This window comes from Fonsecaea pedrosoi, assembly GCF_000835455.1.
Source record: "Fonsecaea pedrosoi CBS 271.37 unplaced genomic scaffold supercont1.3, whole genome shotgun sequence".
Lineage (NCBI taxonomy): Eukaryota > Fungi > Ascomycota > Eurotiomycetes > Chaetothyriales > Herpotrichiellaceae > Fonsecaea > Fonsecaea pedrosoi.
The window spans coordinates 631521-653226 of NW_013550613.1; the positions used below are offsets into that span (position 1 = coordinate 631521).

The 21706-nt window shown below is 51.6% G+C and overlaps 5 protein-coding genes across 5 annotated transcripts; 2 read left to right on the forward strand and 3 right to left on the reverse strand.

Moving 5' to 3' along the window:
* Positions 1-441: 441 nt before the first annotated feature.
* Positions 442-1449, forward strand: Z517_04107 (uncharacterized protein; the record flags this gene model as incomplete). Its single annotated transcript, XM_013429438.1, has 1 exon — positions 442-1449. One exon carries the CDS (start codon positions 442-444, stop codon positions 1447-1449), a length of 1008 nt encoding a protein of 335 aa, XP_013284892.1.
* Positions 1450-1824: 375 nt separating this feature from the next.
* On the reverse strand, positions 1825-2745 carry Z517_04108 (uncharacterized protein; the record flags this gene model as incomplete). The annotated part of the gene is made up of 1 exon (XM_013429439.1): positions 1825-2745. One exon carries the CDS (start codon positions 2743-2745, stop codon positions 1825-1827), a length of 921 nt encoding a protein of 306 aa, XP_013284893.1.
* A 958-nt stretch (positions 2746-3703) lies between these two features.
* Positions 3704-4840, forward strand: Z517_04109 (3-deoxy-7-phosphoheptulonate synthase; the record flags this gene model as incomplete). The annotated part of the gene is made up of 1 exon (XM_013429440.1): positions 3704-4840. The coding sequence occupies one exon, from the start codon at positions 3704-3706 to the stop codon at positions 4838-4840; it is 1137 nt and encodes a 378-aa protein (XP_013284894.1).
* A 1453-nt stretch (positions 4841-6293) lies between these two features.
* Positions 6294-13836, reverse strand: Z517_04110 (uncharacterized protein; the record flags this gene model as incomplete). The annotated part of the gene is made up of 2 exons (XM_013429441.1): positions 6294-13654; positions 13707-13836. 2 exons carry the CDS (start codon positions 13834-13836, stop codon positions 6294-6296), a joined length of 7491 nt encoding a protein of 2496 aa, XP_013284895.1.
* Positions 13837-15424: 1588 nt separating this feature from the next.
* Z517_04111 (uncharacterized protein) lies at positions 15425-17671 on the reverse strand (the record flags this gene model as incomplete). The annotated part of the gene is made up of 4 exons (XM_013429442.1): positions 15425-15673; positions 15724-16092; positions 16139-16820; positions 16866-17671. The coding sequence occupies 4 exons, from the start codon at positions 17669-17671 to the stop codon at positions 15425-15427; spliced, it is 2106 nt and encodes a 701-aa protein (XP_013284896.1).
* Positions 17672-21706: the final 4035 nt, after the last annotated feature.

Sequence of the window (21706 nt, forward strand, 5' to 3'; positions counted from 1 at the left end):
TGAGATAATACACAACGAAAAGGAAACAGAGCAACAAGTTCTCTCTCTATCTGGCTCTGACCAGTTGGACAAGAGGGAAAGAAGCTTTGGAGATCCAATGAGAAAAAAAGCGGGTCGCGCGATCCTTGTCGCCGTCATGCGATGCTTTCGTGTTCGTCTCGCTCGGGAGCTTCATTTTCAGTTTATTTCTCGCAATCTTCAACCAACGTTTGTCCACCACTGCCCACCATTGGCCATTTTCTCCATCTTTGACTGGGACGACCTTCTACTTTATCTGTACACTAGTAGCCCAATGTGCACGAAATTTTGAGATGCCAGCTCTGTAACACCATCAGTGAACTTTGTATCCCTCTCCCACGTCGAGGATTTTTCCTCGTCTGCGTTTTTTTCTCTCCCTGAACCACACCAAGAAAAAAAATAATGAAAGCATTCATACCAAAGATGTCACGACGACCGGCATCCGACACCTTTACTCGCTTCACCTCGACAACTCCTCATGCCACGACCTTCACCTATCAACCTGCCTCCCGGCCCGGAGCCAGGAATATACCCTCCTCACCATCCCCTTCTGCCTCGTCTTCACAGCCTCCCTCGTCCCCCCAACATGGCTCGTCCTCGAAAGAGACGCCAATGGAAAGAGTGGCCCGTCTCCGGGCCGCGCACGAGGCTGCAAAGAGCTCGGCCGGCTCCTCACCCATCGACCGCATAATTTCCAGTGGTCGGGTCATCGCCGACCGCGCCCACCGGCTCACCGCATACGGTCTGATAATATTCTCCGGCCTCGCAGTCTGCGTCACCGCATACGGCACGATATCGCTCATTGCCCACTCACGAAGACAAAAGCGCGCGTGGGTTGAGAGGGAATTGAGCAGGCTGGATGACGCCAGACGGGCGTTCCTCAAGGGCGAGGCGAGCGCGGAACAACTGCATCTGCTCGAGCAGGAACGTGCAGGGCAGGAGATGGAGGCAGCGAGGATGAAAGAGGCGGAGAGGAAGAAGCAAGAAGGCTACTGGAGCAAGTTGAAGGGGTTTGTGGGTGGTCAGATGGCTAAGGGGACAATGGGGGAGGAAACGGCCGAGGAGAAGAGTCGACGAGAAACCAGTGCTGAATGGAAACACAGGGAGGAAGGCTTGGTTGGAGGCCAAGTACAGCCTACTTCTAGAGGCATCCCTGTGAGGGAGGCTGTTCAAGTTGCCCCAAGTGGCGTCCAGGGCGTGGGCATCGACTCAAAGGGTCGCCCTGTACCCGCGGACAGAGTCGAATACATCACTAGGAAAGCAGAAGACGAGCCTGCAAGGGACGACAGGACCCTTGCCGCGAGACCAACAACTGTGGGAGGCCCATTGGATGTGATGGCCAGTAACGTGGCTGGTGCTGTTGGAGGGCCTTCGACAGGGGGAGGAAGAAGCTGGTTAAGTTGGATTAGAGGCAGCAACAGCGAATCGTAAGGCACATGAAAACGGGGGCTTGGGTTTCGAAGGAATTGATCTCTGGTATCGGAGGGCATCCCAGGTATGTCATTTGTACAGCTATTTGAAAACGGCCGCGCACCCTTGCGTAGAAAGAGCCGCGCAAAACTCTCAAATCGAAAATTCCCAGTTTCAAGCAAGCAATCCGCCAAAACATGCTGCCTATAAACCACACGTGGGTTTATACAATCTCCCACCGCTGTCGGCCATGCCAACGAGCGAACGCCCTGTAACCTGGCACCTTCCAAGATGTGATAGTCATGCTTCTCATTTAATCTTTGTTCTCATTGCTCATCAAAATCGTCATGCAACCACGAGCAGACCAAAAGCTGTTACGCAAACTGCCCCTTGGTTTCAAGTCCATATAATGTGACTGTAATGGCCAGGTACTTTCTGAATGCACTTTTCGCAATCACTGAGATAACCCATATGAAGCCTTGCCGACCTCGTTCGCCCTGTAGGGCTCGAGTTGTCGTCCATTCCGTATTTTCCGGCAGGAAAATGCACCTCAGTGGGGGGTTCGTCCTCCATCACCATTGCGGCGTCCATATCGTGGTCTTCGACAGGACTAGGGAGGCCGTCTCGAGTGATCCACGACTCCTGCTCAATCATCGGGCTGAGATTGGTGCGAAGCGGTGGGAAATGATGGCGTGGAACGTTAGGGAGATCACTGACGCGGTTGTCGAAATGACCGCTGATGGGCGTTGGCACTCTTTCTCGAGCAAATGTATCCATGGCACTAAGGAAATCGGACCCGCGCTCGGGAGCCACGATATCGTTCGATCGAGCGCGTCGTATCCTCGGCTGGGAGGCCGGAGGAGCCATTTGCAGATCCATCTCGACATCAATCGGATCGCTGAATTGAGCCTTGGCTGACAACGTGCTATTTTGGATTGCCTTATTCGAGTCATTCTTGGTGACCGGCCACGGGTCTTCTGCTCCGTTGAAAGACTGGCTGGAACTTTCATCTTCATCCGAGGTGTCCACCGGAGTCGGAGGTTGCTGGTAGATGGAAGTGAAGAGAGGGTAAGAACCGCCAGGAACTGAAACATGTGGCCGCGAAGAAGGCGACAAGCGGAAGGGTAGACATTGTGTCGGGGTGGGCCGTCTTTTGGGGTTGCGAACCATTAAGCCACCATCGTCCTCTAGATTATTTGATGGTCGTTTCCGCTTGCAGGAGGGTGTTGGATTGTTGAAATGGAACATAGAAGTGTGGACATCGGCCATGGCAGCGGGATCAGCGGTGGTCGGGTGATTGGGACTCAAACCGGACATGGAGCTTTGACAGAGCGAGGAGCGATTGTGGTGTGATTAGAGGGGTGTTTTTATGTTTCCAGCGTAGAGATCGAAGTCATAGCCCCGTGTGCAAGGAGAGTCGATCAAACCGTGGCAGTGTCGTGTGGTGGACGTCTTTGAGTAGGTGAAACAAAGACAATTTGAACGAGGGCCAACCAGAGCGCGCGCCTGGGCTTGGAGGCGAATGGCCGGGGTTCAGATGGAAGGGTGTTCGGGAAGTCAGCGTTCCGTACGAGTGAGATCTGTGAGATTTTTGTATAAGGGGGCGGCTGAGTGTTAAGAAGGGAGATGGTAAGATGGTCGAATATAATGACTTGTACAGAGTAATGTGGAAGAGATACTCATGCTGGGGGGAAGAAGGGAAGTTTGTCGGTCTGTGTGTCGCGTTTGTGGGGGGAAAGTTGGTTGTGGCCGCAGGGAGAATGAGTGAAAGGGGAAGCCACGAACAAGCCACCCAGAGCCTCCCTGACACTACGTCATCATCCATCTGATTGTTTTAGTACCATCACCACCGTTTGTGTGGCGCCTCCCTCGTGCCTCGTGGCGGCGATTCAAGCCATTCCGCGTTTACTTAATTTAGACTAGTGCCCCCAATGTGCGGAATAATGGAAAATTCATTTATCCGATGGGAGCTGCAGCGAGTCACACCGCCTCAAGTTCTTTTTTTCACTTTGGCTGCCCTCCACTTAACTGCGCCCAATTTTTTTTCTGAGTCGAGGCCAGTCCTCGCCGCACGTCGCCCTTGTGAATCATACCATTGACTGGGGTGACTATGCTTCCGCTCACACAATAGCTATACCTTACCCTCTTCTTTTTTTCTTTCTTTCCTACACTCCTCTTCCACCCCTACGACTTCACCTATTTTCTGTCCCTTCGTCCTGTGACATCTCGCCTGCTCATCTCGTCCAATAGCCACTTCCACACAGCCTTCCTCACAATGCCCTCCGCCGATACTGCAGCTTCTGCCGCCGGCGAGGACGTTCGAGTCCTTGGCTATGACCCTCTTATTCCCCCTGCCCTCCTGCAAGCCGAGGTTCCTGCATCACAAGCATCAGTCGAGACTGTTGCCAAAGGTCGCCGAGAATGCAAAGAAATCATACACCAGCGGGATGACAGACTTCTTGTCATGGTCGGACCCTGTTCCATCCATGACCCTGCAACAGCTCTTGAATACGCCGGTCGGCTGAAAGAGCTTGCGGAAAAGCTGTCGTCGGATCTATGTATCATTATGCGTGCCTACCTAGAAAAACCCCGGACCACAGTGGGCTGGAAAGGTCTCATCAACGATCCTGACATTGATGAGTCGTACAAAATAAACAAAGGCCTTCGCGTCTCGAGACAGCTCTACGCCGACCTTACCTCAATGGGCATGCCTATTGCGAGCGAAATGCTCGACACAATCTCGCCGCAATTTCTGGCTGACCTGATTTCCCTGGGTGCCATTGGAGCCCGAACAACCGAGTCTCAACTTCACAGAGAACTCGCCTCGGGTTTGTCCTTCCCAATGGGGTTCAAGAATGGAACAGACGGGTCACTCTCTGTGGCCATCGATGCCGTAGGAGCTGCCGCCGCGAAACACCACTTCATGGGTGTCACCAAGCAAGGCTTGGCTGCCATCACAAAAACAGCCGGCAATGAAGACGGCTTTGTGATTCTCCGTGGCGGCTCAAAGGGCACAAACTACGATGCGGAGTCGGTGAAGGCAGCTCGCGCAGCTTTGAAGTCCAAGGGCCAGCGAGAAGTCATGATGATTGACTGCTCGCACGGCAACTCCAAGAAGAACCATAGGAACCAACCTTTGGTCGCTCAAGCCATCGGTGACCAGCTGAGACAGGGCGAAGATGCAATCGTGGCGGTCATGATTGAGTCTAACATCAATGAGGGCAACCAGAAGGTACCTCCTGAGGGTGGTCTCGATAGCCTGCAAAAGGGGGTCAGTATCACGGACGCTTGTATCAACTGGGAAACAACAGTGGAAGTTTTGGAGCAATTGGCCGAGGCGGTGCGGACAAGGAGACAAGTTAAACACACCCAACAGAATGGGACGAATGGTGTCACAAATGGATACCACTAGATCTTGCAGACGGAGCAAGCGATGTGCCCTGTCTGCCAGCAGCGCACGAGCATGTCTGCCCGACCAGGCAGATACCAAAAACGATCCAACATGTGGACACCGAGCTGTTTTTGTCTCAGAAAATATGCATCCGGCTCTTTCATTTACGGGCGTTGTTCAAGGTTGTCACGATTAGGTGCATGTCATCTGGAAAAGCATGAGCCGAACTCGACATTACCAAATAGACCATCACGCAAAGTGGATTGCAAAAGGTCCAAAAAAGGCAAGCCAGGACCAGAAACCAAAAAAGACAAAAGAGGAAAAGAAAAATGCATGCGAGAAACCATTTGACTTGTTGCTGATATTTCAAGGTGGCGTGGCGAGCAGGTAAAATCGAGGCATGGAGTTTTTCTTTGGTCCTGTTTGGTATGGATGCAAATACCGAGCTGAGTATCTCGTACCTGACGCCCAAATAAATGCTTTGTTCTAGGCTTCAGTAATGACACTGCCATTGATTGAATTGACTGATTCAATCCTATTGATTTCTACACACATACTACTCTGTACCTCGTACATAATAACACTCTGCTCCATTCCGATTTAGACTTCTGTACCTGTACAGGGTATTTATTTCCATTCAGCGTTAGCGTTAGTCTCCTCGTATACCTCGTATACCTTATACCTCGTCCAACTGCACCGTGATGCACGCACATTCGCCGCCGTATTCCATGTCGTTTTTGTACGGATTCAGAAAATTTTGCAAGAGGGGCGTTTTTTCGTCTTCACGCGGTGGTATGTACGTATGTACGTATGTAACTGAGTAACCGAGTAACTGAGCAGCAGCTCCTCTGACTGGTGTATTACCAAAGTGCAAGGCCTTTGCGTGGGTATTATACTATACTGTGCTGTGCTGTGGTATGCGATGGTATGCTATGATAGCTGTAACGATAAGCCAGTGTAATGTCGTACCATACCATACAATAAATACTACGCCACGCCATACATGCGTGCGTGCACGTGTTGCCATACTATACGATGCTATGTTATGCTATGCAATGCTATGAAATGCCCATGCTGCTCTATGCCCCCTCCTTCCTATGCGTTACAATCAGTCGGTGTCCTCTGCCATCCGGCTACAGTTTGTAACTTGGGTGAGGAAAGTGTAAATACGAGGAAAGTTGATGGACGATCAGCCTCCCTGCGGTTCCGACCGCCACAGATCGACTTTTGCCATTGCCTTTGCCATTCATTTTCTTCCATCTGCTAGTGCCTGGCCAGTCCAGTGCCGTCCTCGTTATAGACAAGGCCGAGACATGCAGGAAGCCAGCATGACCTCTCTGAGCGATATGGACGTGACACAAACGCAGAGGCAGACCAAGGCCCGTGGTTCAAAGGCATGCCCTCGTCTCAGGAGAGGTAAGTATCTCCCGCACAACAGGAATTAAGATAGTCCACCATTTCCAACCACCCCCAATCACCAGAACGAACACCACCCAATATAATGCTGACATAGATTCTCCACATTCGTCGCTTGCAGAATCAAGCGATCCACCTGCTCCGCAACTCCCAATCCACCGATCCCCGCCATGGTTGTCTCGGGTGCTGTGCCTGCAATCGAGACCTGTTTACCGTGTGGCTGCATATCCACGGCCCCAATCGCGCCATTGGTCAAGTTGTTCATCGCGCCGCCGTTCACGTTCATCAGAGATTCGAGGCCAAGGCCGTTGACGTCCGCGCGAAGGGCTGTTGCCATAGCGTATGAGGGTGTACCTGGCGCCGCAGGCTTGAAGTCACGTCCTGTCAATTTCTCCTTGACGCGGGCTAGCACTTGCAAAGCTCGGGCATTTTGTACCTCCTTTGCTTCCTGAGCTGCGGCATTGTTGTCCGTTGTTTTGTCAAGCACACTTCCGCCTACCATCGCTGGATCAAGAACACTGCTGCGACGGTGTCGACGTCCTGGCGGTGCACCAACATGGCTCTGTCCCTGGTTGTTCATCATCGCTGCCGGGTTGTTCGCACTCTCCATAGGACTGCGATCATAGTCTCCTCCCTGTGCACCGGGGGCTTCGATGATGCTTTGCCTCCGTTCGGAGCGGAAGTGTGGTCTGGGCGGAGACTCGCGGGTGTTGAGACGCCAATTAAGCAAGGGATCGTGGATGAAGGCTTCGAGCACTGCCAGAATCGACTCCTTGTTTTCGCGGATGACGCGCATGACGTTCTCGCATGTTATGCGGAACGACCCTTCGATATTGCTGACTTCCATGGCGAAGGTGAGCATCCGCGTCAGCCGGAAGGGGACTCTTTCCGGATATTTTTCGCGATGCATGGCTACTTCAAAACAATCACCAAAGTCGATGTGGATGATCTTGCCAGTGATGCGGTCAAGCATGAGATTTGATGGATGGCGATCCCCCAACCCGAGGATATATCCAACCATTGACATGACAGCGAGTGAGCGGGTGTAGTTTGTTCGCCGATCAAGCCAGGCTTCGGAGCTCTTGGACTTCAGCCAAAGCACACGGTACAAATCCTTCCCGGTCGTGTTGTCCATTGCGTACCCGAAAACTTCCACCTTCTGCATGAGTGTGAGGTTGTCGTAGTCAGGAGCCATCTGCAGCATAATTCTGTGCTCAATGTTCAGCAAGATCCGCCTTGACTCGCGGTACTCCTTAACCAAGTTATGAAGAGTATCAGAATTTGGCACCCAGCCCAACAAACCAGAGTTCTGCGACAGCGGTATAGCTGGGAATCGTTGAATGTTGAGATGTCTCTTGAATGATTCGGTGTCGTTGTTCAGAAGGGTGTTGACGAGCCCAAACAGCTGCATCACACGCTCATCTTGTCTGATATCTTCGTGACCCTTGAGGAGGAATGCATACGACACACCATCTGACCCTTTGAGTGTTGTCTTTCTCGGTCGTTGCTTGGAGGGTATCACTGTCAGAACATGGTCGAAGCTAACGATCCGAATGATGGGTTTGCCCGACTGGTAAGTTCCAGGAACTGCAAGGTCGAGATCATGAGCATCCTTTAGTCGAGGGGACACGTATTTGAGATCCAAACTCATCAGCTGGGGAAGTTGCCTCGCGATCTTTCTGAAGACCGCATAGTACAAGTCCCAAGCTTGATTGAGGTCGCCAATTTCCTTCGAGCGTCGGAAAGCGTTACAGAAAGCACGCGCCTCCGCGAGGTCGTGGCCAAACGCCTGAGCAAATGACACCTCTCTGAGAGTTTCGGCACCGCGATCAAGGAGCTCGTGGAGTGGAGCCAGAGTGGCAAGCATTCCCTCCACGTCATGATCACCAAAGTACAGGCGAGAGGCTTCCTCCAGGCCTTCATGCCAAAGCTCATGCCACAGCACCGCGACTCTGATGAGTTCATGGCTAACCAGATCTGCTTGCTCAACCAGTCGAGCACTGTGTGTTCTCATGCTATCCATGATTTGAGTTGCTGAGTTGGCTCGTCGCGCGACTGACGACTTCATTGCAACCGTCAACGGATAGACTAGCGCTTGAGGATGCGCTTTACCAACTTCTGCGAGCAGCCTGTGCACAGCCGCTCGCACCCGGGCGTTTGGCTGATTGATTCTAGCGATCAACTGGGGTATAACCTCCAACCAGGTATCAATACTGACGGAAGCAAATCCTTCAATCACCACCTGGTTGACTTCACTATGACCGCCATGAGCAAACCACAGCGTCAGCAGCCGAAGCGTGTCTTGTAGCGAGCTTGTCTTGGAGAGCGCAATCGAGCGGAAGAAGCCTCCGATGGCAGGAACAACGTGGTTCTGAATCACGTGCTCAGGAAGGTTGCGGACTTTGTCTTGATCGGTATGGGACGCCATCGATGTGACGACTTCGAAATTCGCCAACGCGTAGGCATGCCATGCTTTGTACCATGACTCATTGTATTGCGTCGCCAATTGGTACGAATTGAGGATGTCGCGTACTGGATCTTGAGCTCGTGGACTCGTCCAATCGCCCCTTAGAAGGTAGGACTGCCATTCTCCCTGTCGGAGGTAGCACTTGGCAAGGAGTTTCGCATACTTCTCCAAGTCCTCGTGTCTTCTCCTCTGAGCTATCGCATCATGTCCGTTCATATCAAGACCATTCATATTGTTCATCCTGTCGTTGTGTATGCCACTGGCCAGAGCAGTGTTGGCTTGTTGATATTCGTCAGCTAGTCGGGTGGTGAAGTCTCGCAAGTATGTTAGAGCTTGTTGTTGATTTCCTGTGGCCCAAGTGAATTTGAGACGAGCATATGCAACTGGTGGCGGCGCCGCGCCCGGGCCAGTAGCAGCAAGGTTGCCACTACCTCCTAGAGAGGCCAGGGATCTTTCGGCCAGGCCGATACGCTCCGATTTTCGACAGAGATTTGCGAACTTGATCCATATATCTGGATTTTCTGAAGGGGTGAGAACAAGGGCCCTAACCTTGAGCATTCGTTGCCAAACCTCAACATTGGACTGACACCCGAGAAGTCTCTTATTCCATAGCACTTTCATGGCGTTTTGCTTTTCGAGGTTCCCTTCGCTTTGCTTGAAGAGAATGATTTCCTCAAGCTCTGCAAGCATCTGTGCCCTGACCACAACACTGTAAGCACGGTTGTAAGATTCACCAATGGTTGCTGCAATCTCTGAGTTGACACCATCTTGTGCCCGGACGATGAAACTGCGGGCTTCTCCAAAATTGTTTCGTTGGATGGCAAGGATAGCACCAAAGAATGCTCGGTCGGGTGAGCTCTCTTTCATGACGCTGATGTAGTTGTCCATCAAGTCCCATTCGCCTCTGCCCCAAGCCGCCGCGGCAGCCAGAGCAGACATGTTCTTGCGGTTCTCCGTTGATGCGCTGTTCCAATGTTCTTGTGCAATCTCAGACAGCATTTTCCACTCGCCCAGGGCGTGCAAACACCTCATCTTGCCCATAATCACGTCGAAATTGTCTGGCTCAATCTTCTCGCGCTTCTGATATGCTGCCAACGCTTCCTCCCATCGCTGCAGCTTTTCGAACCATGCCTCCTTCAACTCGACTTCGCCGAAGACTTGTGCTCTTCGAAGAATGCCAATAGCAGCGTCGGACTGTTGGAGTTGGTTGTTGATGCTGATGAGGGCTTCAACACTCTGGCTATTTTGATCCTGCTCAAACTCAAGTTCCTTATAATGGAGTGCTTTGGCAAATGCATGGCATTTGGCGGCATATCGTCCTAGTGTTCGAAGGTCGATCGCGAGAGATTTGTCGTCGTGTTCCATGAACTCTGCCAAATTAAGCAAGGTCTGCAAAATATCTGGAGGGATGTTCGGAGAGATTAGAGCCTTTTCAAACGACTGGATGAGTTGTTCCTGGTATTGATCATACAACTCAGTCCAGCACGAGACGAATGCGGAGTTGAAAAGATACTTGGCCAGTGGTTGATAAACACCAGCCAGACTCGCGCAGGCCCGCAGAGCGTGCGACGGAGACTCCTTCAGTAGTTCAACGCTGAAGCGTCGCATCCACTCCTGCCAGTCCTCCTTTGTGGATTTCTGAGAGGTGTCCCAGGCACTCTTTAAATGCTGCTGATTGACGGGAAGCCTCATCGAGGTGATATTGGAGTAGCTTGTGTCTTCGGTCGCTGCTCCATATTGTTCCTCTGGGTAAAAGTCGACCGGCAGAGCTTTACCGGTCTTGAAATTCTCTATCAGTTTCTGGAACCTCTCAGAGTTGATCTGGCCCGCCTTTGTAGACCGTTCGATGAGAGGCAAGTAGTGCACAAAATCCTGTCCAAGATGATATATCAGTGCGCAGATGCAGTCTAGCGCAGCGGATTTTAGTGACCGTTCCGAGGAGTTTGTCACGACTTTCTCAGGAGAAGATAATATCTTTGCCAACGGGTGGATCATGAGGGACGCAAAGTCCGTCACATTGACATTTCGAGACAGTTTTCCCAATGTATCAATTGCTGCCCTGCGGGCATTCGGAGGTGCCGCTGGGTTTTCGAAAATGCCAACAATTGCCGGTACAATCATGTGCATGTACTCCTCTCCACTAGAGCCGAAGACAAGAAATGTGTGCAGGATGCGGATGGAAGACTCTCTCCTCAGATCTGTGTCGTTTTCGATCACGCCCAGCATGAGCGGCAACAGTCCTGCCAGGTATCGGCGGAATTCGCCTTCCAAAGACTTGGAGATTGCCTCGATCAAGGATAAAATCGTGGATTGGACCTGTCTCGATACGTTCCAGAATTCCCGTATGACCTCGATGATATCGTGCAAATAAGCACGGATATGCTGACGGACAATGTTGACAAGAACCGCAAGTTGGTTGAAATACGACTCCAGGCGAGGAGGAGGGGAGCTGCGAATGACACCGAGAAACCCGGGTATGATTTGACCCAGGAATGGCACGCACTTCATGCCAATTGTCTTGAAAATCGTCACAACCGCATCGATCACGGCACTGTGATACTGAACGAGCGTATGATCGGCGAGGATGGTTTGCATGAGTGTATTGATCACGACCGTAGGGTAAAATTCCTCGTTCGATGGCGTCAAGCCTTGCATGATCAAAGCAACATCCGACACTGGCTGTGTCTCTGTCTTGCTTTGTTTCTCTGCCACCGATTCACTGAGCTGCTGATATTTGTAGGGATCCAAGGCACCCAAGACACCGACTAGTTTGATAGCATCTGTTCTTAGCTCTTCGTGCGCTTCTGTTTTGATTATGTTGATGAGAATTCCGAGAAGTTCGGGATAATCCAGGTAGGGATCAATCACATATTGGGAGTTGATTGCGAGGGCTCGTAGGGTCATCATGGCTGCTTCGCGCTTCTCGTGTGAGCCGAGATCTTGCAGCGCATCGATGATGATGGGCATGAGCTCTGGAATATGTTGAGCCATTTCCTCTCCACCAACAGAAGTGAGATCTCCAAGGGCCTTAATGGTTGTCGAAGCGACCCCTGGGTTCGTATCGGTCGCTTTAGGCAGAAGAGCAGAAACCATGGCTTCCACGTAAGTCCTCACGAGAGAAGTAGCATTCGAGACAAACAAGCTGATCAGACGGGCGCACTCCTCTTTTTGCTTTGCTGTATTAGAGTAACCGAGACCAGTGAGCAGGTTGACCAAAAGTTTTCGTAGAGGCGGAAACACATAAGCCGGGTTGACTGTCGTCAACCTGCCAATGATTTCAATGGCTGCCTCACGAACAGGGAAGACCTCGTCGTTTACGGCCAAGAACAGACAGCGGATGTTTTCTGGTCGGGCCAAATGCTTGTCGAACTTTCGATCCAGGGCTCGAAGGACAGTCACTCGTATGTCGGCGTCGGGATCACCGACTGCAACAGTCAAGAGTTTATCCACTACCTCACCAACGACCTGGATAGCATTGTTGCTGGTCTGATGAAGGATAGGGTCCTGCATGAACAGCTGGCAGCAAGTGAGTGCAGCTGCACGTCGGATATCCGGGTTGTCGTTAGTTGCGTAGCGAAGTGTGACATCCCTGACGAACTCGTTAAGTATGTGACCTGAGAAGTCGAACTTTCCCAAGGTCTTGAGAGCTAGCGTAATCTCATAAGGGCTGTGTTCGGCGGGCATGCCTCCATAGTCCTTTGCAAATGACGGCAGGGGCGGCGATGAATTCGGTGGGCAGCCCAGAGGTCTGTAAGGAGTTCGCACCAGTATTAGACTCAGAAGATCTAGCAATTTGTCCTGGATGGTCGCCCGAATTGGTGGGATGTGGTGCGCCATATCCTCAAGAGCCTGTTCCATGGGTTCGGTAAGACCACAAGCGAAGATTGGATCTAGGAGAGCCTCCATATACTTGCTAAGTGTCTGGCCGACCGCTCCTGCAAGCATGCTGATACACTTGAACATCGGGCCCTCATCAACTGCCGCTCGATTCTTGGTCTTTGCACTCAGCGATTCCCGGATGTAGAGGATGATGCCATCAAGATATTGGGCAATGGCACTACCGACGGCATCCGCAATCTGGCCAATGGCGATAAATGCTTGGTTGCGTTCCTTCTCCCGCTTGAGCTGTGCTTGGAGGTAGATCATGAACTTGTGCAAGTAGTTGTTGATGAACTCGAGAGGGGCGTACTCGGCCAGGACTGGAATGATCTGTACAATCTGGGTACGAATCCTGGGGTCGCGGTGGTCCTTCAGCCGGAGCACAGTTTCGCAGGCGTTTCTGTAGAAGTCGTGCATGAACATATTCCCTTGTTGAAGCAGTTCATTCAAGATCAAGAGAGAACCGAGCGTCTCATCAACAGAGGTGTTTGGACGGAAGCCCTCAAGGGTCTTGGAGTATATTTTGGCAAACCAATGGTTTTGAAACTGCGTGTCTCTTGCAACCATGACACCAAAGCATGCGCTGACAGACTGGGCGGCGATCCGGCGGATGAGGTCTTTAGGGTCTCGCAGGGCATTCCAGATCAGCTCGAAAATCTGGGGGATGAAGCCGTATACAAGGGTTGGGGAGTTTTTGGCCAGCTCGCGGATGAGAAGCACGGCTGCCAGTTTGCGGCTTTCTTGTTTGCTTTCTGGCTGTAACCATTCAAAGGCCGAAGTCATCTCGGCTTCGACAAGCTCTGCTGTGTATGCCCCCCCAGGTCGAGCCAGGTGGCCCAGCGCCCGACTGGCCGCATCCAGCACACTGTAGTCATTGCTCTTCAACGCTGCCCGCAAGTAATTAGAGTATTTTGAAGCCTTCTGGGCAGGATCTATTGCCTCGCAGTCTATAAGTCGGTCCAGGGCCAGGACTCCTCCGACTTTGTCACTCGGGTCTGGTGCCTGCACAATGAGGTTGCTGATGCGGGTGGTCACTCTGTCGTAGAATGCGCTGAATCGTTCGGGGGACCATTCTATGAAAAACAGGTCAGTAAATCAAGAGGCGAGACCGGGAATGAGACTGACCTCTCGAGAGTAGTGTGATCAAGTCACGCAGCTCTGCTGCAGCCTTGCTTTTGACTTCGTCATTCTTGCTTCGTAGATCAACGAAGATGCGTTCGCTGGGGTCTGGAACGGGACCTTGCGACGACGCCATAGTGCAGGAACATGGTCCGCAGGATGACCTCTGGACGCGATGTTGCGGATGGAGATGCTAATGTGTGTCCGCTGTGAGGTGCTGTCGAGGACGAAATGTTGGCCTATTCCATGCTTCAAGTGACTTTTTGCTCTGCTCTACATGAGGGGAGGCAGGAATTCCCATGTCGATGTTCCGCCGCTGAACATGCATGCGGAGACTAGTGAAAGTCAGGCTGGCAGGGTGCCTGCGCTTGTGCTTGGCGGCGGAGCAGCGGGTGAGTGACCCAGAGTGCCAGAATAGTCCCCAACCAGGTACAATAGGCGTGGTAGGGCCCCCTAATCCCCCCTATTAAACTCATTGAAGAGGTTTCTTGGGTGCAGGCAGGCCTAGAATAGCCTACCACATCAACCCAGAAGAGCCCAGATGCTTAACTTCCCCTACCTCTTATCCTCTCTAGGCACCGCTGTCTCGCCCTGCAATCTACGTATCTATTTTGGGTAGCACTGTAGTTGTTGACGTATTTAAAAAGGCAGACAACGCCTTACCGGTCTCTACTTTCCTATAGACCCAACCGGGCGGTGTAGTTCAACTGTCGTTCGATATGTCTTGCTCCATGTTCATTGCATCACCAAGAGAGCTTCTTTCGACACTCTCTGTTTCTTTCATTTGCTAACCAAGCCTGTTCAGAAAGCCGAGAATATATAGGAGATCGGTACTCAACGAGAGGTTGAGCAACAGAAGGAGACATTCACGACCAGTCTTGGAATCAATTGCAGCCCCTCCTCAGCCACCCATCAGCGACCACCGAAGTTACTCTTTCAGCCTTGCACCTCGCCCCCATGACTGCCTCCAAGAGTACCAAGTACCACCCTCAAAATCATGAGGCCATGCAGCACCAGGACACCCATGCCAATATATTGGTCTGCCACCGGGGTTTCCTCTCCGCCATAGTGCATAAAGCACTTTGACAATGAGAAAAGGGGCGGCAGGGCAGAGCTGAAGAGCACTGATAGGCACCACTTGCGTGGCAAAAGCCGCCTTGCACTTAAGGGGACCTTGAACCAGCTGGCGTCTGGTCTCTCGTGCCGTGGAGCTTGGGGTGTCACGCGTTTCCTCCTCTCAGTAGGTTGATCCTTGGTTAGTAGGTTCGGTAGTGGACGCGATATAAGCCCCTGATGCTGTTCCAATCCTGCCTCGGAACGCGCGAATGGCTACCCCTTCACAGCACAGGTGATCACGCAGGAGCCAAGGACTAGAAAGGAAAAGATAGAGAAGATCATCCATGGTCTTCATGACACCTTGTGCCCGATCTAACTCAGGAGGCACCAGCCGTTGTAGGATAACAACAGTCTATAAACTTGTCAGCAGTCTCTGAATCCATGGTTGATGTTAGTATGGAAGGAAGAAACCATTGCTGGTACTTTTCAAGTGGGTGCGATTCGAGGCAGGTACTCTGAGACGCAGAGCTCTGCAGGCACTGTCACTGTCAATATGCTCCATCACTTGTCAGACGACTTGCAATCTTCGACACACGGTCCAAATCCAATGGTGCCAGCTTGTGATAGATAACTCGTAAGAGTGATTCGACTGACAAATGCTCTTGATATCACTGGACCTTGGCCGCTGCGATCTTGGCCGCTGCGGCTTCCCGTATCTGGAGGTCATTATCCATCTCTTGTGGTGTTTTGTAGCCTCCAATCTTCAAAGCGTCAATGAGACTAATAGTATTCCGTATCGATGGCGCGAGGTCCGGTCGCAAGTCTTTAAGGCGCTTCGCTCGTCTTTCACCTTTACCTAGCTTCTTAGTTGGTGCAGGTATTCTCTCCACGGAGCCGCCAGATTCGTCCGTCTGATCCTAGAACACGTCAAGCTTCCTGCTCTGCAAAACAGGACCTATCAACATACGTTCCGTCTACCATGCGTGTGGACAACTGCCGGTCGATGAGACACCCTAGACGAGTATCCTCCATTCTTCACAACAGATTCGGTATCATCGGGCGATGAAAGAAGATCAAGCAGTTTCTTTCGTTGTGACTCGTAAGACGTGAAGTTGCCACCAATGAGACATTCCAAAAAGCTCCCCTGGGGAGCTCGTGGATCTCGTCTTTCGTACGCGCAGAGTCGATTCATAAGCGCCTTGTATGCCTCGGAAAAACATTTGAAGATCTTATCGATTTCTTTGGTTCCGCCTGAGATGTTGTTGTCCGCGCGATGTGGATCAATGATAGTAAGTCGTCTTGATTCTCTTTCATCGAATCGAGGTCGGTGAGATGCCTGGAATTCTTTGTTAGTAGGAACGAAACAGGATGGGTGAAACTACCTTGTGCAGATATCCGGGCGGATCGAGTCGGATAGCCACCTCATCCTTGTCGAACAGGTTTCCGTAGTAGTTGAAAAACTGCAGGAGGACGTCGCCAAGGTTGATAGGCCGCCTAGGAGTTGGTAAATGCTGGAGCAGGCTGGTGACCAAGCAGATGGTTGAAAAGCCACCCAAACCACCGGTTGAAACATCATTCAACCCTCGTATCATCAAATACTGCTTCACCACTGACACGATCATGGGCATAACCGGATATTCCTGCTTCCACTTGTGGAATGTGTCAATAGCAACAACACCGGTGTCATTGTCGAAAGAGAGGTCAATCTTGAGGCCGCTGACTCTATCCACGAACTTGATGATGGGTACTTTGGCCCTGGGGATAGGTACCACGAGTCCTTCGGCGATGTTCCTTGTCCTGAGAAATCTGGCACAGTCGTAGACGAGTCGCCTCGAATCGTCTTGAGAGAATCGGCCAGGTCTGAAGTTGCGAGTGAGGTAGACCAGGTCCATATCTCCGGTGGGCAAGTACAAGCCGGCAGCATAAGACCCGAAGGCTCTCAGTTCTCCATACGTGAAACTTTGTAAGATGGTATTCAAGCGTCGAAAGACATCGCCGCGGACATCCTCCTCATGAGGTTTCGGTTTGACCCAGTCGTAGAAGTCAATGATCTCTTTGTGGAAACTGTGCCGGTTAGTTGCGAAGTGGAAAATATGCGTGCTCACTTACGCGACTAAAGGAATGTCACTAGGCGGATGAGAGGTCAGCCACGGTGTGGTGTCGACCCCGGGTGTAGCTCTCCACTCTTCCTGCACATGTCGATCGGCATAAATTTGGTTGTCAGACCGTGGCAGCGGTACTTCCTCACCCAGAGAGGCTCCTCGTTTTCTCTTGCCTGTAACAGTGGTCTTGATCTCTCCTCGAGGGGTCGATGCCTTGGACGCCAGTGGAAGTTCTGAGCGAGGTGCCGGAGATAGCGACTTTTCACCTGGAGTTTGTTCTTCACTATCAAAGGAGATGAAGTCGTGGGCTAGGTTGACGTTCTCGAGACTGCGGGTGCCGTCGATGCGTGCTTTCCGGATGAGTTTGACGACATCAATGCGTTTAGCAGGTGCCTCTGTCTGAGGAGGGAGCGAGGTGTATGGATCAGGGTTTGACCATTTTGGCGGCGCAAGCATGGCAGTAGATTCGGGTCCATTTACTCGGGCACGTTTGTTCGCTCGCCGATCTACCTCTTCGTCTTCGTCGGATTGCGCCATTTTCTCTTCTTCACTATCAGTGAGTTCGTCAACGTTGCGAAACTTGGACTTGGAGGTCGAGTTGGGATCTTCGAGGGAGGGATCTGTCGAGTCGTCATGGCGAAGTCTCAGCAAAGGCCTGTCTGCCGCTGTCTTACGAAAAGCCGGCGGAGGTCTGCGAGCTTGGTCTCGTCGGGGCTGCGACCGCGCACCATGATACTCAGATCTTGAGCGATAGCCAGAGGGTGCCGGCGGATCTCTGTCGCGTGAGTTGAGCGAGCCTTGGAAGTAGTACATGCCGCTGCCGCTGTTCGCTGGAGGTCGAGGCGGGGGCGGAGGGTCATAGCGGCGGGGCCGGTAAGAGTCGCTATCTCGATAAGGCCGATGGTCGTCACTAGAAGGGCGATACGAGTCCATGACTCAGGAACTGAGACTTCTGTGGTGAGATACTTGAGAAGAGAAGTTAGTTGGTGAAGGCAAAGTGAGTTCTCACAGTTCCCATTCCGATCGTGTTGGTCGCATTGCGCGGTGGAAAAATATTTATTGCGCGCCCGAATTTGGAAAGTGCGCCGATCACAACCCGAATTTCATTCCGCAGCTGCGCCAGGGGACGAAGCGAGAGAAGCACAGATGCCTGGATGCTTAGTCCTTTCCCACGTTTCACACTCTCCTTCATTAGTGGCGTGGCTGATGCTCTTTGTGCCCTTCATGTCCACTAGAACCGGCAGGCAACAACATCTTTGCGCCTGTGAAGTTGCTGTCCGGTACCAAATGAATTCACTGTGGACACTACCGAGTGTCTCTGATGCACCAATCGTTGGTCCCCAAAGGATCACTACAATCAGAATCATACTGTATGCCTTTGTTGGATGGCACAAATTGCCCTAGGAAAAGAGTAGGCATTACTCGACAGAAGATGGACGCTCAGTCCTATCGAATAACAATAACTTTAAGGCCCAATCGCAATATTGCCGGATTGTTAGAATCCCTTCACTTCTGCTTGTCATGTTCGCGATAATTGTCCTCAAATCGCTCTAACCTCCGAGACTTCTTTGTTTTACGATCGCTGTTATCTCCAGCCAGCAGCTATCCACACGTTGCCATTCCCTGTCTCGTATTCTCAGAAACCCCATGGCATGGTGTCAATTACAAACCTTGCAGTCGGCGAAAAGCCAACAAGGAGAAAACCCAACAGATCTATCTATACCTAAAAGACCTTTTGTGGCTCATGCTAGTCGACAAGATTATTGCCCCCAAGGATTCAACGAACTGCATGGCCCCCCACCTGATTTTCTCTTTCCTCATGGCTCTTCTCGGCGCGGGGAGAGTCGCCACCAACCCTGTCGTCGATCCATCTCACGAGTATGTCCAGCTGGACCTTACATTCCCTCCTTTGGCTTCTTGGAGAACTGGGATCAAACATTGACGACGAAAGGGCAATCACCAAGGCCATGGCGATGATGATGACTCTTGGGCCAGTAGATCTTGGTGCAGACGAAGTTGGACCCGCGACAATCCCTCGAAGAATCGAGCTCCTAGAGTACTGGAGCCGGACATCCTCCGTCTCCCAGTGTATGGCCAAACCAACCCCACCACTGCAGGTTAGACTAGCCTGCATCTGACAGCCTTTTGCAGCGTGTGGGGATCTTCACACATTCTCTACCTCTAATGTCACCACGAGAAGCTTCCTTTATGCTTTTCGGTTACCACAAGGATTTACACTGGCCCTTGATCAGGTAATGTATGCTATTCGCAGCAGATTCTCGTGGACGGACCGTCACTGTCTTGGGCAGGATCGACATGTTCTACCCACAACAGGGTTTGAAGTGTCGAGTACACCTCCAATGAAAACAAGCAATATACCGTCTGGATGATGGCTTGTTCGTGGCAGTGGTCTTCTGACTGGACCACCCCCAGTGTATGCTAGATGTACGGGAGACATCACTTCATTGCAAGACCCAACTACTCCAGACTAGAATGGTGGTGGTTTTCTGGGAAGTGTATCCTTTTAGCTGCTATCGCAAGCTTCAACACTAAACTCATATTCTCTGGTCGTCGAGCTTGGCGCAGTTCGAGAGACGCAGCTGATTGGAACTGAATGGCGAATCCCACCCTGTGGCCGTTTGCCATACGAGTGTGCGATGCGACAATGGGCAAGCCCTGGGAGCTTCAAAGCGGTCGGAACCCCCACCGATCCCGGTCAGTCGTACGCCATTTTGTATAGGTCCTCTACTGAAGAGAAGGTTGGGCTTGCTCAGCCCCCCCCCCCCCCCCCCCCTTGTGTGGTTAGGCAACAGAGTCTGCGATGGTGGATGATCGTCCGCACTACCCGTGGGAGACAAGTGAAAGTTCTCCCAAGCACTTTCGAACCCTAATTCACGACAGAATGGCAGCAAGGGCGAGGTACAGCTACATATCGACCGCGGGGTTGCTATGTTAATGTCAACCACTATTGCCAACAACCCGGGCCGGCACGCTAGCAAGAGGCGGCACCATGACGGTAGTGCTCCGTCCAAATACTCAAACATACAAATGGTAACGCGTCGAATCTTGTGCGGGTGCCGCCAGTCAAGGCAACAACAAGGGCCACGCCATGCATATCTACTCACACAAACACTATGCTATCCAAAGGCACGACGCCTGCACTCTTTATCTTTCCAATGCCCCCGTATCCCACACCTCAGGAGGGGGATGAGGTATGTCAGGGCTTCTTGCTTTCAGACTTCACGAGGCTAGACTGGATGAAGCATCCCGTGTAACTACCCTGCAGCTCCAAGGACAGTTCGGCTTTGTTGCGGCGGTTGCAAAGGCCTAATGAGTCCGGGTTTTCCGAGCCTCTGCATAAACCTCGTATTCATTTCTCATTTTGGTCGAGCTTCGGGGCTGAGTGTACACCCTCCGACACGAATGGGAAGTAAACTTTCAGACGGAGACTGGACTTGGTGTGATATCCACTATGGCCGCCGCTACAGGTGATACAGAACTGAGAAGACCACGCACCCGGTACCTTGCTTGTGGATGGAGCCAGCCTATTCCCGTCGAGCTTAGCTGGAAAGTCGAAGCCAGCAACTTAATGTGGACCTTTAAAACCAGCCCGAGCCACAAACACTTTCATCCGCCCATGTGGACCGTTTCAGAAGACTTGCGACTCCGAGGACAACGATTGAGGGAGGCCCGTTTCGGAAAACGACTGACAACAAGAGCGTCTGAAGATAAAACAAGAAAATGTAAGTCAGTTCTCTAGGACTAGGACACTCGCCCAGCGAGTACCACGGAAAGTTTCTGTACAAGTGCAAATGCCGGTAGCGGGTATGTAAGAGGTACGTGCCCAACATCCACGAAAGTAAGCCATTTGGGTCAAACTTTCCCCCTCCTTCACAAAGAAGAAAAAAAATAGGGCGCTTTTTGGGAGTTTTGTGTTTCTCCCTCTCCACAGCAATTCAACTGCATCGATGATGGGCCGGGTATTACGATAGAAAGGCCTTCTTGGGGGGGGACCAAGGGCCTTGGTCAACCCCCCCAACTCAGTCCACCACAAGATTTTTGGGTCAAAACGCAAGTGGCCAGGCTCGAAAAGAAAAAGCAACCCCCCCTCCCCTCAGAGAAAAAAGGCGAATACGCTTCCCGTCCCGTTCTCACTCGGCACTCGCCGTCGTTCAACGGTCATCCTAAAAGAGCCCATGTCTCCGGGGTTATCAGCAGTGGAGTTTGAACATCTTGGAGTGGTCGCAAGGGTGGTTATTGGGCGGGCCAACCACTTGATCACAACTTCGGAGTACGAGTCAGCAAGGGTAAATGTATCTGACAGATTGATTGATTGATTGATTGATTCATGGTTTGTTTGTTTGCTTGATGGTTTGTTTTCTTTCCAGGTTGTTTATTTTTAATGTGTTGACCGGGTTTATGCTTGTTCTTCCGACCCTGTCAGTACCTACAGCACATTTGGAACCTCGTTCGAAGTAAAATACGAGTAGTAAGTACTCGACATCCCGAGGACGTCTCGGCCTTGTTATTGTTTTGGGCGTTTCGGGAAAAAGAGAGACGATACACGTCGTGGACTCCGAAGCACAATACTTGCAATTTTCATGGTATCGTGCGTGCATGTTCATGTCCACGTGCGGGAAGGAGTAGAGACAGACTCTTGAAGAGTAAGTGTGAGTTGTGTGTGATGTGGCTGGCTGGCCAATTCCCTTTAATCTATTACTTTTCTTTCTTTTTTGATGCCTAAGAAAAAAAAAAAACATTGTATCTGGGCTCGATAGGCGTGATGAATAATAGCCTAGAGCACGACGCCAGTTCTTTGGTGGCTGGTATAGTAAACCTCGTATGGCT